The sequence below is a fragment of the Hyaena hyaena genome, unplaced genomic scaffold (genome assembly GCF_003009895.1).
Source record: "Hyaena hyaena isolate Hyena2069 unplaced genomic scaffold, ASM300989v1 scaffold_161, whole genome shotgun sequence".
NCBI classification, from domain to species: Eukaryota; Metazoa; Chordata; class Mammalia; order Carnivora; family Hyaenidae; genus Hyaena; species Hyaena hyaena.
This window is the reverse complement of record NW_024080792.1, coordinates 546,246-562,725: the sequence shown is the minus strand read 5'-3', so window position 1 is coordinate 562,725 and position 16,480 is coordinate 546,246. Positions and strand designations below refer to the sequence as shown.

The following is a 16,480-nucleotide window of genomic DNA, read 5'->3' as shown; positions in this document are numbered from 1 at the left end:
GAGTCTTTATGAAATGCATTTCTTCCTGTCCTAGGGCCACGTAAGACTTTTTAAGAGTAGTAGACTGCGTCATATACACATAGATTTTTAATATTCATTGGATGTGTATACACTACACTTAATTTCCTAGCGTCAGTTTGTTGGACTCTTCAACTGTTCTAAGAACTGTCATCTGGCTTCATAGGCTTGTTATGAAGCTGCAAAAATGCTTTGAGAAGTGTATATCGCTAAACAAACGTAATACACGTGAGCTTGCAACTTTTTTCCAGCAGGTACACACTTCTATTTAGTGTATCTTGCCCGGACTGTTTTCGTCCTTCAGTGTCTCCGCCTGTCCTTTGCTACGGCCAGTGACAAAGTCCTGGGAGGACGTGATGCCCCCAGCTAAGGACGCGCGCAGGTCAGAGATCTAGAAGGCGGACGGATTTTCGGGGAGGAGCAGGGGAAGGGCATGACCTAGCACCTGGCAGCGCCGCCGATTGGCGGAGCAGAAGGTTGTTCCCTCAGGGCGGCCGCTGATTGGCTGCGGGAGGAAGAGGCGTGACGTCCTCAGAAGTTGAGCAACCACCTCCTCCTCCCGGCTCCCATCCCAATTTCTGCTGGGAGTTCGGAGCCTGCCCAGTCCGGACCTAGGAGCTCGGAGCTCGGAGCTCGGGGGCGGCGGGACCGGTCGGCACACCAGAGACCACAAGGTGAGGAGGGCCGCCCGGAAGGAGCTGAGCCGACGGGCGGTGGGCTCAGCCAGCGAGATGCGCTTGGAGGTCGCCGGCGAGGCTCCGACTGTCCCCCGAGAGGGGCGGGCGAGCTCTGCCTCCCCCTCCCGGCGCCGCGGGCGACCTGGAGACTCGGCGGAACTCGGCCGTTGCCCGGACAGGCGAGGGAGAGGGTGGCGAGCCTTTGGGCCTCCCTTCCGAGCGTTTCCCTTGGAGCGAGCGAGGCCTGTGCGCGCCGTTCTGGAATTTCTGAATAGAGAAAGGGTGGCAATTTCTTTCTTTCTTTCTTTCTTTCTTTCTTTCTTTCTTTCTTTCTTTCTTTCTTTCTTTCTTTCTTTCTTTCTTCCTTCCTTCCTTCCTTCCTTCCTTCCTTCCTTCCTTCCTTCCTTCCTTCCTTCCTCCCTTCCTTCCCTTCCTTCCCTTCCTTCCCTTCCTTCCCTTCCTTCCTTCCTTTCCTTTTCTTTCTTCTCTTTCTTCCGAAAAAGGCGCGGTTGCTGGAGGATAAAGGATAGGTGTTGAAGCTGTAGAACGAACACCCAGTTAATTCTCAGACTCTCCGCTGATTTACCAGGTTTACTGGGTGCAGGGTGTGGTTGATGGAGATTGTGGGGGGCAATCCTCGGCCTTACCCACAGCTTTCTTTGTGCGCCTTTGCCGGTTGACCTTTCCAGCTCTCGCTTGCTTAGCCAAACTCTGATCATGAACTTCTCACCCTGACCATCTTGGGCTGCCCATTCTCTTTGATATAGGGCTCCTCCCCCTAGTCCCCCCAGTAAACTGCCGCCCCCAGTTTACTCTCTCATGGACCTAGCAAGTTAACCTGCCGAGACACCTTGGGGCTCTGAGGCCAGGGCGAGCACTTACGCGAGGAAGGGGCTCAAGCAGACGACCATTTGTTACCTCCTCTGCTTGATTGAGTTGGGCTAAATGCCCTGACAACTTCCCGAAGAGATGTGCTTTTCAGACATGGATTTTAGGGGAGTGAGGTGAAGTGTGGGAGAGGAAGGAAAGGAGAGAGCGAATGTTCAGTAACCTGCACAAAGGTGCACATTTTTTTATATTGTGGGCCATCAGTTATCAGAATGTGGGTAAGATGTAGCTGTGATTATGCCCATGTAGCTACTCATGGGACCGCAGTATTGACCCAGGAGCTAGCGATCACATACTTCATAGCAAAACAAAAAGGTCACCAATAGCACTTTGCATGGATGCCTGTATGTCTCTCTGTGCATATTTTGTCACTTGCTTTACCCCCTCCCTTTTTCTCCATAATAATTAGTGAATCTAGGGTTACATGACCTTCTGACAGTGTACACTTGTGACCATTCTGTGAAGTGAATTAGGAGGACAAAGATTTAGACCAACTTTCCCTAATGACGTTCCCACTCTCCAGACAATCGTATTTGTTGTCTCTCTGGCTTGTTACTGGTGACAGCGTCATCAGAACTTTGATTTATTTGCAATGGAATCACCCCTTCCACCCCCAACTAAGACTTTATTTAAGCCTGAACAGACGTTGGCTCATGATTTTGGAAGTGATCTTTGGTATGTGTGCAGTGCCCATTTAACAAAAGTTTTCATTTTTCCAAACATTATCTTATTAATTATCTCATAGAAACAATATTGCAAACAGTGGCAAATTTCCTTGGTGAGATCACAAGAAAATTCTATGGAATTCCTGGAATCACAGGAATGGTATATTTCTCATGGGAAATAACAATATTATTACCCTTTTCATTTAATCTAAGATGCCGTCGATTGTAGAATGCATTCCTCTTTCAGGGATGCTAAAATGTGAAAAAATGTGTCACAAATTTAATGAAATACAGTATTAAAATAGTTATTTATCTTGAACACCCATGCCTGAAGGGTGAGAGAGGGCTTACAGGGCTCCAGTTTGTTTTCCTGGAAAAATGTAAAGAAGGGAGGGGGGATCAATGTGGAGTCCTCCTGAAGGATTTATTACATACACAGTGTGACGAAGATGAAGGAAAGGTAGCGTTTTCTGTGAGTGGTGCGGTTGTGCTCACCTTTGAGCAGGAAGCAGACTTGGAACCTTTTTCTGTTCTTGACATTTATTGAGCGTTAACAGCATACAAGACAGTACTCAGTACTTACCCATATGAGCTCAGATAAACTTCACAATAGCCCTGAGAGGTAGCTATTAATATTAATGTGAATTCATTTTGCAGATGCGGTACCAATAGGTCAAGTTATGTACCAAGGTCACAGAGTTGGCATTTACACTTTAGTAAAGAGACAAAGGGATAAACATTTTGACTAAGAGTCCAATTTAAAATTAACTTTGCATTCCATCTCAATGATACTAAATTTGTGGGCTAAAGATCAGAAGAGTCATGGGTCTTAGATCTTTAGATGACTTTGAGAAGCTGCTTCAAAACATGAATATTCTTAGACCAGAGGCCAGATTAATTAATATTAGACTCCCCAGGCCTCAGGTCTCCTGTTTTTTGTTTGTTTGTTAACAGTTTTATAAAAGGCTTCATGTGGAAGCATGAAAGAGTATACCTATGCAAGAGGAAGTGAAAGTATGGAGGATGGTGTTGGTGCATGCTCAAGCCCAGTTCCAGCAAGCCTTGCGGTTAGGAGGTATTTGGATTAGTTCTAGGCCATCACCAGGTGTTTATTAATTTGGAGCTCTTTTGGGCCTCTCCAGGATTATTATAGTCTGAATACCAAATATGCAGCGTGGGCCAAAACTCTTGGCCATGGAACTGTGGTTCTCTGCCCTTGTAGGGGGCTCTTCCTCAGATATAATCTTCTATGAATACATCTCACAAAATCTTCTTTGGTTCCTTCATGTGATTTAGGATGATGATCTACTCAGTGATCATGGTTTATTTCATAGTAACTGAAAGAAAATGGTGGGATATGTATGGAATGCCAGGGTTGCCCTGTCTATCATCTCTCTCTCTGTGTGTGTCTCTCTGTCTCTCTCTCTCTCCATCCATCCATCCTATCATCTAATGACCATTTTCCTTTTAACTTCTCTTGAAAAGGATAGAAAATACTAAGAACATTTAGGCATGTCCTCTCTCTGCCCCATTCTTATGTGTATATTGCAAAGATGGATAATTTAGAAGTTAAAAGAAGTTCTTAAGTCGTCCCCCCATTGAAAGATGGAAAGAGAAGTAGGGTGGTATCACGGAGTATGTTCTGTTGCTAAGTCCAGCCACTTAGTCTTCCTCCTTTTGCAGTACATGTGTTGTGTGTACATTTGTGTGTAATTCACTATAATGCTCCCATAACTTTTTAGTCATTTCAAATTCCTGATCGGTTCTAGCTAAGTCAATGTATATCTTAGTGCTGATCTTGCTTTATAAAAACATAGAGAAGAGTCTTTTAAATTTCATTTTGATGCTATTTGGAACATTGGTCTTTCATGTGTTGAAGGAAAGACTGTTTAGAAATTGCCAGGGGAAGGGTCTTATTTCCCTCCACCGACTATGTGACACTTCTCTTTCTACCCCTTATTCCTTTTCTCCTGTTCCTCCTCCTTTTTCTCTCTGACTCTTCTTTTGTTTTCTCCTTTCATTTTCTTGCTTTCCCACATTCTCCTTGCTCATGCTACAGGCTGTCATTAGCACCTGACACCATCAAATGAACTCACTAGAGCCAATAGATATGCCAGGGGTCTTCCTGCTTTGTTTCATTGAAAACATTGCCAGAAATATGTTTACTTCCTGGTATTCTTGGAAAAGCCTACAGGGAAATCCAAATTTGGAAAATTCAGGACAGGGAAATCCAAAACAGCCCGCCCGGGCATTTCCATGAAAGACCAGACACTGCAGTGCCCTCCCTAAGAGCAATTAAGAAATACTCACTGACTCTTGAATGCTGAGAACAAACTGAGGACTGTTAGGGGTGGGGGGGAGGGGAAGGGGGGTGATGGGCATGGAGGAGGGCACTTGTGGGGATGAGCACTGGGTGTTATATGGAAACCAACTTGACAATAATCTATCTAAAAAAAAAAAAGAAATCCTCACTGCTACAGATCTTGATGAGCTTTGTATGAAATGAATGGTGGGCCTGGAAAGATCCATGTTGAGATCCCATTTCAATGTTCAAGCACTTACTGACACAGTAATACCTGCCATAATTGAATCTTTTTTTTCTAAGCACCCAGAAATGTAGAATTTACCTTGGCAGTGACTCAGGAAGCTTTTCGGTGGCACATGGGAAAGGGTTCCACAGAAGCACCCCATCCTGGGGGAGAAAACTGATCATTTACTCCAGTAAAGTTGATGCCATATGGATCTAATTTATTTCTGAAACGAGCTGGCAGCAGTAGCATGCATCAGACCTACATGGTATGGATCTGCAGGCTTTGGCAAAGAGAAAATCCCGAGTATTAAATATTAACCCAGGAATCCTGCTTCTGCTTAAAAGCAACAGCTCTGGTCAGACTCCAGTTCAGTTTTTTCATCAGTAAAATGGAGATAATGACAGTTATCTACTCATTAAGATTTTGCAAGGAGGAAGTGGAATAACGTCAATAAAGTGCTCAGCCTAGTGCTTGGTACATAATGCTTAATCATTGACAACTATTGTTGCATTTCTTTGAAAGCAAAGCTACAGGAATTATGAGTTGAGATTTCCCTACAAGAAGTGAAAGTGAAAGCAGCTTCCCAAATAAACTTCAGAGTGTTGCTCGCTGCTCCTTTCCTTTTCTAGTGTGTGTGTGTTTGGTCTCCTCCTACACCATACCCCCCACCCCAGACAAGGGAGGTGGGGAGGAAGAGGTGTGACAGTCACTGAGTGAGGGGAGGGTGTGATTGTAAATCAAGTTTGGGATGAGGAGAGAGACCTACTTATCTGAATGTGTTCCCTCATATTGGCTCCAAGAATTGCTGCTAAGAATAGTGGATGCAGGGTCATTTGGTCACCTACAGAGTGTGAAATAGAGCCCCTGCTCGGAAGATGGGACCATTTCTGGGCTCATCTGTGTGTTCAACAAACCTCACTTGTCTTTGGAATTGGTTTTATTTAAGAACATAGAGATTTCAGTTCTATGGGATGTTGCAGTTTCCCCTTTGGTTTGGGGGAGAAGTGCTGTGGACTCGAGCTTGGGTTTGGGCCTAATGTAATCTCTTTTAAAAACAAAACTAAATAAGCCAAAAATTATCTAGGGTATGTGGCGGTCTTGCCCATCAGTATTTTGGCCAAGTAGAAGTTAGCCTGAGCTCTAACATCAGCGAGTTCGCTTGCTGTGTGCATCAGTTTTCTTCCTGTCCCTCTTCTTTCTTTCTTTCTTTCTTTCTTTCTTTCTTTCTTTCTTTCTTTCTTTCTTTCTTTCTTTCTTTCTTTCTTTCCTTTCTTTCTTATGATACATACAGTCATTTTATTTATTTATTTATTTAAAATAGTTTATTGTCAAGTTGGTTTCCATATAACACCCAGTGCTCATCCCCACTTCTTTCTAAAGCTTCTCAGCTGACCTCCTTGCTGTTTGCTTTGTTCTTTTAGTCTGTTGCATTGGGAGTTGACCTATAATTTTTCTTTCTCAAGTAGCAGGTCGTTGCCCCCAGGAAATGCACTTGTATGCGCCAGTATTTAAACAAAAGGTCTTGTATGTAAAGTGAGTCTCGTTTAGAGACTGTAGTCTGATGTAACAGAAATGCGTTCCTTAAGAATTTTGATCTCTGTTAGCAGTGATTGGTGGGAAGTTTCTAGAAGGTGTGACATCATTTAGTCCCCATATTTTCATGCCATCCTTAAACATAAAAAACATTGAAATGATCCAGCAAGTTGTCATCTGACATGACATTTGACTGCCAAGTATGGGTAACCATTTGAAGAGGAACAGAGCATTGTTTGATATTTAAGCTTTTATATAAAACGTACTCTCTGCTGACACATAGTAAGCCTCTTGTAAACATGTCTTGATTGAATAAATGAGTGCAATTATGCAATCTGGAAAAGCGGTTAGAAAACGAGTTGAGATAGGTCTGGGTTTAATATAGTAGCAGAAGGAAGTGGTACGGAGAGGAAGCCCTGAACAGGAAACAGCATGTTTATAGTAATAGAAGGGTCAGGGGGGGTTAAGTCTGTGAAACTTCTAACAGCTATGGTTGAAGAAACATGTCAGTTTTGTTTTCTTAAATTTCCAATCTGCCAGGACCAATACTTTAATAAAATTCAATAACAATGAATCACTGCAAAAATGATCATGTGACATAAAGATTTACAAGTGCCTACTTTCATTTTCTGTACATAGCTCATACAGGACCTGTGAAAAAACAGTTCACTGACCTACAACAGGCTCCAAACACACTTTGAGTAGCACTGGTGTAGGGAATGGTCAGAGATAGAACTCAGAAGAGGTTGGAGCTGGATTGTCAAGAATCTTGCACGTGATTATAGGATTCCAACCTTTAAGCCATCAAAAGTGACACAAATTATCTTCCTTGCATTGTAGGTTAGCATGCTTAAAACTTTTGTGCTGAATGTATGGCTGATGAAACATACACAGTAAGATCTTGGATTGCAAGTAGCGTGTTCTGCATGTGTTCCACAAAATGAGCAAACGTTCCTAACACATTTTGACTTGATAAACGAGCCATGTCTTGCAATACATGTAGTATGTGATGCTGAATGTCACATGATCACAACTAAGCCAATGGATCCTCTCTCCCTCCCTCCCTCCCTTCCTTCCTTCCTTCCTTCCTTCCTTCCTTCCTTCCTTCCTTCCTTTCTTTCTTTCTTTCTTTCTTTCTCGCTCTCGCTCTCGCTCTCTCGCTCGCTGAGGGGTGATTGTCTCCCATGCTCAGATGCTTGGTCTCAGGCCATGGTGTTTGGCAGAAATCAGTGGTTTTTCAGAATGTTTAAAGGTGCCCACACCAGGCACTAGTATATTTTTTGTCACTTCAAAGCACCTGTGGACAGCCCTTTGCTTTTCCATACAAGAGTAAGTTTAGGAATGCTTTGCTCTATTCTAGGTCAGGCTGCCTGCAGACAGAGACCCTTTCCTCTGCTACCTTATTGCCAGTGACATTAAATACAGTATATGGCAAGAGTTTATTAACACTGTACTATAGTCAAAATCCGTGTGAGCATATCCAGTGGCCCCCCATGCAGAAAAAGGTTGAAAAGAAAGGCAGTAAGAAGATGATTACAGTGGAAGTTAGGAAGGAAATTGTTGAGAAGCGAGAATGAGGTATGCGAGTGGCTGAAGTTGCAAGGTTTTATAAGAAGTCTACATCTGCATCTCGTCTGCAGAGGAGTTAGAGAAAAAGGCAGAGGAATCCCTCACTTCAAATGAGATTAGGGAGATGTGTCGAATGTGGGAAACAGTGCAAACTTTGTAGAAAAGCACCATCCCCATAAGGCAGTAGCAGTGCCAGCGATAAACCTGTTTAACAATGCAATGTCCCATTTCCACCAAATCCTCAAAAGGAGGCAGGACCAAGTGTCATTGGAGAGGCTCCTTGTTAAATTTGCATAAAAAGGAAAAGATTCCATTGAGCCAATAGATAGCAGTGATTCCCTTAGTGATAGTGAAAGTCGTCCTACACAGTAACCCTCCTCTCTCCTTTCCCTCACATCAGCCCCGAAGGTTTTTGAAGGTAAGTGCAGGTTAATTTGTTTATTTTTCTTTATATTTTGTACTTTCCTTATTATTTTGTATCACATTACAGTATTGTAATCATTTTGTATGAGTATTTTTTGGGTTGGGGAACGAATCATCTGAGCTTCCATTATTTTTTATGGGGAAATTTGCTTTGATATTCAAATGTTTTGGATTTCAAGCATGTTTCTGAAATGAATTCTGCTCACCAACCATGGTTTTACTGTATATAAAAAACTGCTTCAGTTTAGCAGATACTGGTTAATGTCCTATAATTTGCTCAGTACTTTTTTATTTTGGAAATAAAGAAACTCACTTGTGGAAATTCAGGTTGGTTGGGTGAAGGAGCGCTTTTTATCACCTAGGGTTTCCCTCCCCTTTTCTCTATCTTGCATCTGTTACATCTGAGGTGGTTGGATTTTCCAGCAGGTTCCTCAGGAGACCAGAACTGATCTGTGAGCCCTTCTGCTGTTTGTTGTCCTGTTGTCTTATGATGTCTTTACAGTCACCAGGTTTCAAGATGCTACGAGTACAAAGGACCAAACTGCTGGGCAGGCTGGGACTCAGCTGGTCCCAAGGGCTGCACCACAAAGCCGTGATGGCCGTGAGGCGGGAGGACGTGAATGCCTGGGAACGGAGGGCACCTCTGGCCCCCCGGCACATCAAAGGGATCACCAACCTGGGCTACAAAGTCTTAATACAGCCTTCCAACCGGCGGGCCATTCATGACAAGGTAAACATTTCTAATTTTTTAAGTATGTGAGGATAAAATGACCCTGTATACGACAACGAAGGAGCATCGGGGTAAAAATAACATATGTTTGTTACTGTCACGTAAGTGCCACATGACAGTATTCCTTTCCTTTGATTATAATGAGATTCTAGTTAGAGTTTTTACTTGAGTCCAGTGTTTAGGCAGTAAGTATTATTTTCACCCCATTCCATGCTTTCTCCAGCTGAGGGGTGGGGGGATTGCCTTTAGCAGGAGGTGGTGACCTACAGCCATCATCTCCAGGTGTGATCCTGGTTCTGGGGCTGGGGAGACAAAGGCCAGTAAAAAACTACTGCATTTCCTAGGAATAAATCACTTTCCTACATAATCATCAGACCTAAGAAATTAATAATCCCGTAATACCATTTCACATAGCCCATCTCAAATTCTCCGTTGTCTCAAAGGTGATTTTTAAAATTTTAATTGAGGCTTGGGGCGCCTGGTTGGCTTAGTCGGTTAAGCGTCCGACTTTCACTTAGGTCATGATCTCATGGTTCGTGGGTTCGAGCCCCACGTCGGGCTCTGTGCTGACTACCAGCTCAGAGCCTGGGTCCTGTTTCAGTCTGTGACTCCCTCTCTCTCTGACCCTCCCCTGCTCACGCTGTCTCTCTCCTAGAAATAATAAATAAAAAAAAAATTAAAAAAAAATTTTAATTGAGGCTTAATTAAGGTTCGTTGCATTCATTGTTATGTCTCTTTAGTTCTTTTAGTCTAGAACAGCCTATCCTTTTGATTTGTCACATGCACTCTTTTTGAAGAGTCCAGGCTAGTTGACTTGTAGAATAATCTGCTTCTGGGTGTAATTAGTCTGGTTTTTGTCCTGGTGATTAGATTGAGGGTTAAACACTTTTGCTATGAATTTTATATAAGTGGTCTATGTTCTTCCCATTGTATCACACCAGAGACACAAAATATCAGGTTGTCCCAAGGTTAGAAATCGGTGGTCACTTGGCTGAGGTGGTTCCCACCGATCTCTCCATTGGATAAGTACCTTTTTCCCTTTGTAATTACTGAGTCATCTGTGGGATGAGATTTTGGGACCTGTGAATCTCTTGTTTGTGTCTCAACCGTCTTTTGCCAAGATGTTAGCATCCATTGATAATCTTTGCCTGAATCATTTTTTTCCCATGGAAGTTTGCATAATGATGATTTTCTAATTTCATCACTCTTCTAAGTTTATTTGCTGATATTCTTCTGCAGAAAAGAGATTTCCTTTAGTTTCTCTTTTCTCATTTGCTCTTTCAAGTATCATTATAGATGCATGAGCCTTTTCCACTTATGATAATCTATTAACCATTTTTTAAAATGTCCTAATTATCCCACATTTGAGATAGAGGGTCTCTTTAAGAGTGGTCCTATGTCCTTTGGACATGAACTCATTTATTTTTGAGCTTTCTTGTTTCCTGCAACAACAAATGGTCTTAGCCTCACCTTGCGCCTTTTTTTTTGGCCCCACACCTGGGATTAGCCATTTCATCAGGGAACTCTGATTTCTTTTAGTACATAGAAACCAAGATCTGATATCTGGCTTAGGTGTGCTTATTTTTACTAAGATATTGTCGCTCTTAGCCCTGTTAGTGGACAAACCTAAGAAATACACAGATTACACACACACACACACACACACACACACACACACACACACCCACACCCCATATATATACATATACATATAATACACACATGCATATAATATACGTGTACATATATTATTTAATCATGAGTTAATACTGATATTTCCAATTAAAACTTTAACATTGCAGGTTTTTCTTACCTTTAAAATTTTATATTTGTATCTATTTTCTCCAGCAATGAAAATTTTAATTCTTTATAACACATTCATACTTTTTATTCTATCCTATATTACATATAATAGTTTTGGAATTGCAATACTAATATACTACTAACAATAAACGTATTAATACTAAGAGCATAGATCTTAAAAGTTCTCATCAGAAGAAAAAAATTTTTGTAACTATGCATAATGATGGATGTTAACTAGACTTATTATGGTGATCAACTTACAATGCATACACATATTGATTATTATGTTGTACTCCTGAAACTAATATAATGTATGTCAATTATACCTCAATACAAAAATAAACCTATTAAATGGAGTTTAATATTTTTTGAGTTAAAAATTATTTCTTTGATTTTTGAATACATCTCACAACAAATATTCAGAGTGCCGTATTCAAGTTATTTCAATTATTCAATGTGTAGTGACGCTGTCAATGTTATATAGAGTTGGATTTATTTATGTTTTTTCTATACATTTTAATGGTTGCTTTCATATCCCTTTTGATTGAATTATATTTTTAAAATAAGTGAAACATTTACAAGTTTCAAAGTTTAAAACTATGTAAAATGATGTGCTGCAGAGAAGCCTTCCTCTTATCTTAATTCCTTACATGCTCTTCCCACCCACTCCATAGGTTCCTGTTGTCATTAGTTTCTGATCTGTTATTCCTATGTTTCTGTTTGCAACAATGTGCATGTGTTTGTGTGTTTGTGTATGTGTGTGTGTGTGTGTGTATTCATATTTTTCCCTCCAGTTTATATAGAAGATTGTATACTACACATATGCTATTGCACCTGATTTGTTTAGTCAGCAACATACCCTGGCACTCACTTCATGTCTGTTCATAGAGATCTGCTTCATTCCATTTAATGGCTGTGTTGTAATTATTCGGTTGTAACTACTCCATGATTTATTGTGATTTATTTAAGCAGTCTACTATACATGGCCAAATAGATTCTTTTCAAAGAAACGAAGTATGAATTATATGTTCATCCTTGTAGTGTCTTTCTTATGCATCTATTGCTTCCTTTGAAGTAGATTCTTAACTAGATTCATCTTCCTTTTATTCAACTGCCACTTTTGATGCTCTTTTAATTCTGCCTGGATCATGCTACCCCCTTTGTTTAGAAATCTGAAATGCCTGTCTATTGCTTCCATGTACTAGCTATTCAATCTAAGATGAATATATATTTCTTCAATACCTCTTACTGACACTACCACCTTGCATTTCCCACCTCCATCTCTCCAAGTTTTACCTTGCCTTTAAGATCACTTAAAAGTTTCATATTTCCTTGATAATCTCACCCAGGAATTGTCTCAATATTCATTAAACTACTGTATCACTTAGATTCTGCCGTGCTTAATTCTTTTGAATTTGGTCTCATTTACTGTGCTCCTGACTTCTTTTTGCTGTATTTTGTTAGTTCCTTTATAGGATAGATGTTGTCTGCCTTTTTTTGTGTCTTATCATCTCATCTCTAGCACATTCCACTGGACAGAGTAGGGCAGTTATAAATACTAATTGAATGAAAAAGAAAGAAAGAACGTAAGGTAAACATTGTAGATATATGTTTTCTTTTAAAAATGCCTGAGGAAGGGGCGCCTGGGTGGCTCAACTGGTTAAATGTCCAACTCTTCATTTTGGCTTAGGTCATGATCTCACAGTCATGGCATCCACACCCAGTGTGAAGCCTGCTTAAGATTCTCTGTCTCTCCCTCTGTCCCCCCAACACTGCTCACACTGTCTCTCAAAGAAAGAAAGAAAGAAAGAAAGAAAGAAAGAAAGAAAGAAAGAAAGAAAACCTGAGTAATAAATCACTATTTTTGCATTGGTTGTTTCAATGCGTTGTTGATACAAATTATACATTTCACAAGTACTTTTAAATCATGTGCACTAGTGGTTATGATTAAACTATTAACTGCTCTTAAATAAGAGTAGGTGGTAAATTTTCTAATTTTTTTTTTGCTACAAAAGTCAAACATGTTAAATTGATCTGTAGCCAGAAAGTAAAAATATCAGAAACAGTTTTTCTGTTATTTGTTCTAATCCATACAGAATCTATGCCTTCAAAAGATTGTGCCTTTAATTGCTACACTTATTTATTAAAGAAAACATGAATACAAAAAATCAGGGACATAACTTTTAACCAAAACTGCATTTTCAGGAATATGTTAAAGCTGGTGGCGTTCTTCAGGAGGATATTTCTGAAGCTTGTCTCATCTTGGGAGTTAAAAGACCCCCGGAGGAAAAATTAATGTCTAAGAAGACTTATGCATTCTTCTCCCACACAATAAAGGCTCAGGAGGCCAATATGGGCTTGTTGGATGAGATTCTAAGAAAGGTAATTAGTGACCAGTAATCATAAATGTTGACATAGAAACAATATTTCTTTTTACTCTTAACTGTCAAGTGACATTTTAGTTTTCTTTTGGCATCTAGGAAACACATCACGTTATTCACTTCTGGAGGGAAAGGTGATCTGTGAGCCAGTAATTCTGGCTTGAATGGTTCTGCTGCTTTTAGGGATCCTCTGCGGTGCAAGTTTGGAGATTGTAGTAAGAGAAACCAAACAAATTTCATTCTTTTTGTATTCTCAAATGGAAAGAATGATAGGAGTCTTTCCCCCAAATGATTAGCAATCTATAAGAACAATTGGTCAGTTGTAGAATTTTGTTGCTGAAAAGAGCCCCAGGGATCATATAATCCACCCCTCTCAGTTTTCATTTGGAGCCCAGAGAGGCAAAGTGACTCAACTCAGGTTGCACAGCTCTGTAGTGCCAGACTTGGACTGGGGATTATTTTTACGTTTGTTAACATTCAGAAAGGAAAAAATATTTTTTTGAGAAACAAATACTATGGAAAAACTATCAACTGTTTAAAACACAAAGTAGTCCTTCAACAAATATTTGCTTGGTGTCTGTAATGTGTCTGACACCGCTCGGTGCAATGGCAATAAAGTAATTGTCTTCATGGAGCTTACGTTCTAGTGGGAGGAGACAGATGATAAATATATAAGTAAGACACCTCATCTATCACTTGGAGACATGTGCGATAGAGATAAATATGATACAGAAGGAGAAAAGGGGTGTTGGGCACCACGGGTGGTGACAGTAGTTTAAATAGGATGATCAGGGAACACCTTGGTATTGAGCAAAAATTTGAAGGAGGTGAAGGATCAAGTCATATCCATTGGAGAAGAGTCTTCCAAACCGAAAACAGAGTAGTGCAAAGTCCTGAAGGTCTGGCTGAGTGGGGGTTAGAGTAAATCATGTCCTAAAGTCCTTATTCAGCCTGTGGTGTTGATAATATTGGAGGTGGGAGGAGAAAATTGATAAGATTATTAGTCTAGACTAGTATGGATGCCAGGTTACAAATGACAGTGGCTCATGTGAGGGTGGTGGCAATGAGGTGGTGATACACAGACCAAGATTTGGTTTATTTTTGAGATCCTGCAGGGGTTACTGATGAAATGATTGTTGAATATGAGAAAAAACAGAATCAGAGAGGAGTCCAAGGTTTTAGCCTGAGAATTTGAAGGAATTGCCGCCGACTGAGATGATGCTAGTACTAGAGGCAGCAGGCTTCGGTGGGAGGATCAGGAATCGACTTTAGGGCCTGTTGAGTTCAGTTCGTCCATTAGACATTTAAGGAGGCTTTGGATTTTAGACATGAGATTTTAAGAAGATACTGAGTCGGCTGTTGATACAAGTTTATAGCCCAGGAGGGCGGCTCCTCCTGACACATGCATTTTGTTATCAGAGACTTGATGGCATCTAAGACCATGAGTCTGGATGAAGGTAGGTAGTGAGTGTGGATAGAGAAGGCCAAGGTCCCAGTCCTGGGGTAAGGGTGTTAGAGCATTAGCAACTAGACTAGAACCTGAGAACAGGCAGAGGACAGGAGACTTCACAAACATAAAAGCAACGGAGGACCTGTATGTTAAGGCCGATAGCACACATTCCTACTAACCTCAAATATGCTAGACCTGGGCTAGTTAGTTTCCAGTGGTTCTGAAGAACAAATTCAAAAAGTAATTAATGGAAATAATATTATAAGAGGAAAGTTTCACGTAAGTAGATAAACTTAAAAAGTACTTTAGAAACATTTTGTTGCTATATGAACTTTTGTTCATTACAAGAAAATGAATAGAAGCAGAATGGGCATGGCCACTTTGGGGCAGCATTTTGTAACCTATTACTTGGAGATGGATGAATAGTAAATATTCTGGAATTCAGGGACATGGTAAAAATCATATGATATTTAAGGAAATATAATGACTGTTTAAAACATCCTATAATTACAGTGTGTTATAGTGAATTCTATTAATTCATGCATTTAAGCATGAATTAACAGAGCATTCCTGAAAGGGAAGATTCCCAAAGATAGAGGAAGAATGCAGTTTTAGCAAAGCTGAGAAAATGAAAAGCAGGCAGCATGTACTCCTACTTTGTAAATGAGGCTTATTTGTAAAAGGATGGAGAGAGAAAAGAGAGAAGGAAGAAGGAAGGAAGGTAGAGAGAGAAAGAATGAGAAAGATTTCTGTGTATGGACTTGAGAGGGAGTTGTGTTATTTTTAAGCTGGGAAGGGGCAGCGTACAAAGGGGTGATGCGGGAAAGAGAAAGTTCAAGAGTGGTGTGAGAGGACGTGGGGAAAAGCTGGGATCCAGCTCATGGAGATTCGCGGAAGGAGGGACTTCTTTTCTTTGAGACTAGAAGAAAGGATGTGGGGGGAGTGGGCCTATAGAAACATTTGTAGATGGTGCTGGCCTAAAAGTTAGAGGAATTAATGCCTTTCTTATTTCATTAACTACCATCAAGGAGCATTTGGCACCCTGCTAGGACCATTCTTTAATCTCAAATCATAAACCTATTATTGGTTTGTGACCCAGCATTTTCTAAATATTTCATGGTACACCTAATGGTAACTTATAAAGTCAAGTCAAGATATATTTTATAAGAGGAAGAAATGTGAAAATTTACTTGCTTATACATGTGCTTTACTCATTGATATTAAACTTGATGGGTCTGAGGGAAAATCTTTTACTCTTTCTTCAGGAAATCCGACTTATTGATTATGAGAAAATGGTGGATCATAGAGGAATACGGGTAGTGGCATTTGGGCAGTGGGCAGGTGTAGCAGGTAGGTATGCCAGGGATTTTCCAACACCCACTTTCTGAATTTGCCTGGGGAGTAACTGTGTGTTTTCTTTTTTCCTGTGGCAAGGGCATGGAAGTGTTCATTTCCACTAATAAAAATAAACATGGGTGAGGGCGCCTGGGTGGCTTAGTCGGTTAAGCATCCGACTTTCGCTTAGGTCATGATCTCGTGGTTCGTGGGTTCAAGCCCCACTTCGGGCTCTGTGCTGACTGCCAACTCGGAGCCTGGAGCCTGTTTCAGTCTGTGACTCCCTCTCTCTCTGACCCTCCGCTGCTCACGCTGTCTCTCTCTCTCTCCTAGAAATAAATAAAACATAAAAAAAATAAAATAAAATAAACATGGGTGTGTGACTAAGGGTGACGAATATTAGGGGAATACGATAAGAAGGCAAATCATTAAATACCTTTATAACAAAAGTTAAAAAAGAAAGATCAGGGTAAAGGA

At 40.7% G+C, this 16,480-nt stretch overlaps 1 protein-coding gene across 1 annotated transcript in view; it reads left to right on the top strand.

Moving 5' to 3' along the window:
* The first annotated feature begins 667 nt into the window (after positions 1-667).
* AASS (aminoadipate-semialdehyde synthase) overlaps positions 668-16,480 on the top strand; it is a 61,577-nt gene continuing 45,764 nt past the window's right edge. The window contains exons 1-4 of the mRNA XM_039239684.1: positions 668-692; positions 8,807-9,034; positions 13,043-13,219; positions 15,934-16,018. Of these exons, the coding sequence (XP_039095615.1) occupies positions 8,822-9,034; positions 13,043-13,219; positions 15,934-16,018 (475 nt within the window). The 5' untranslated portion in view covers positions 668-692; positions 8,807-8,821. The remainder of the gene's footprint in view (positions 693-8,806; positions 9,035-13,042; positions 13,220-15,933; positions 16,019-16,480) is intronic.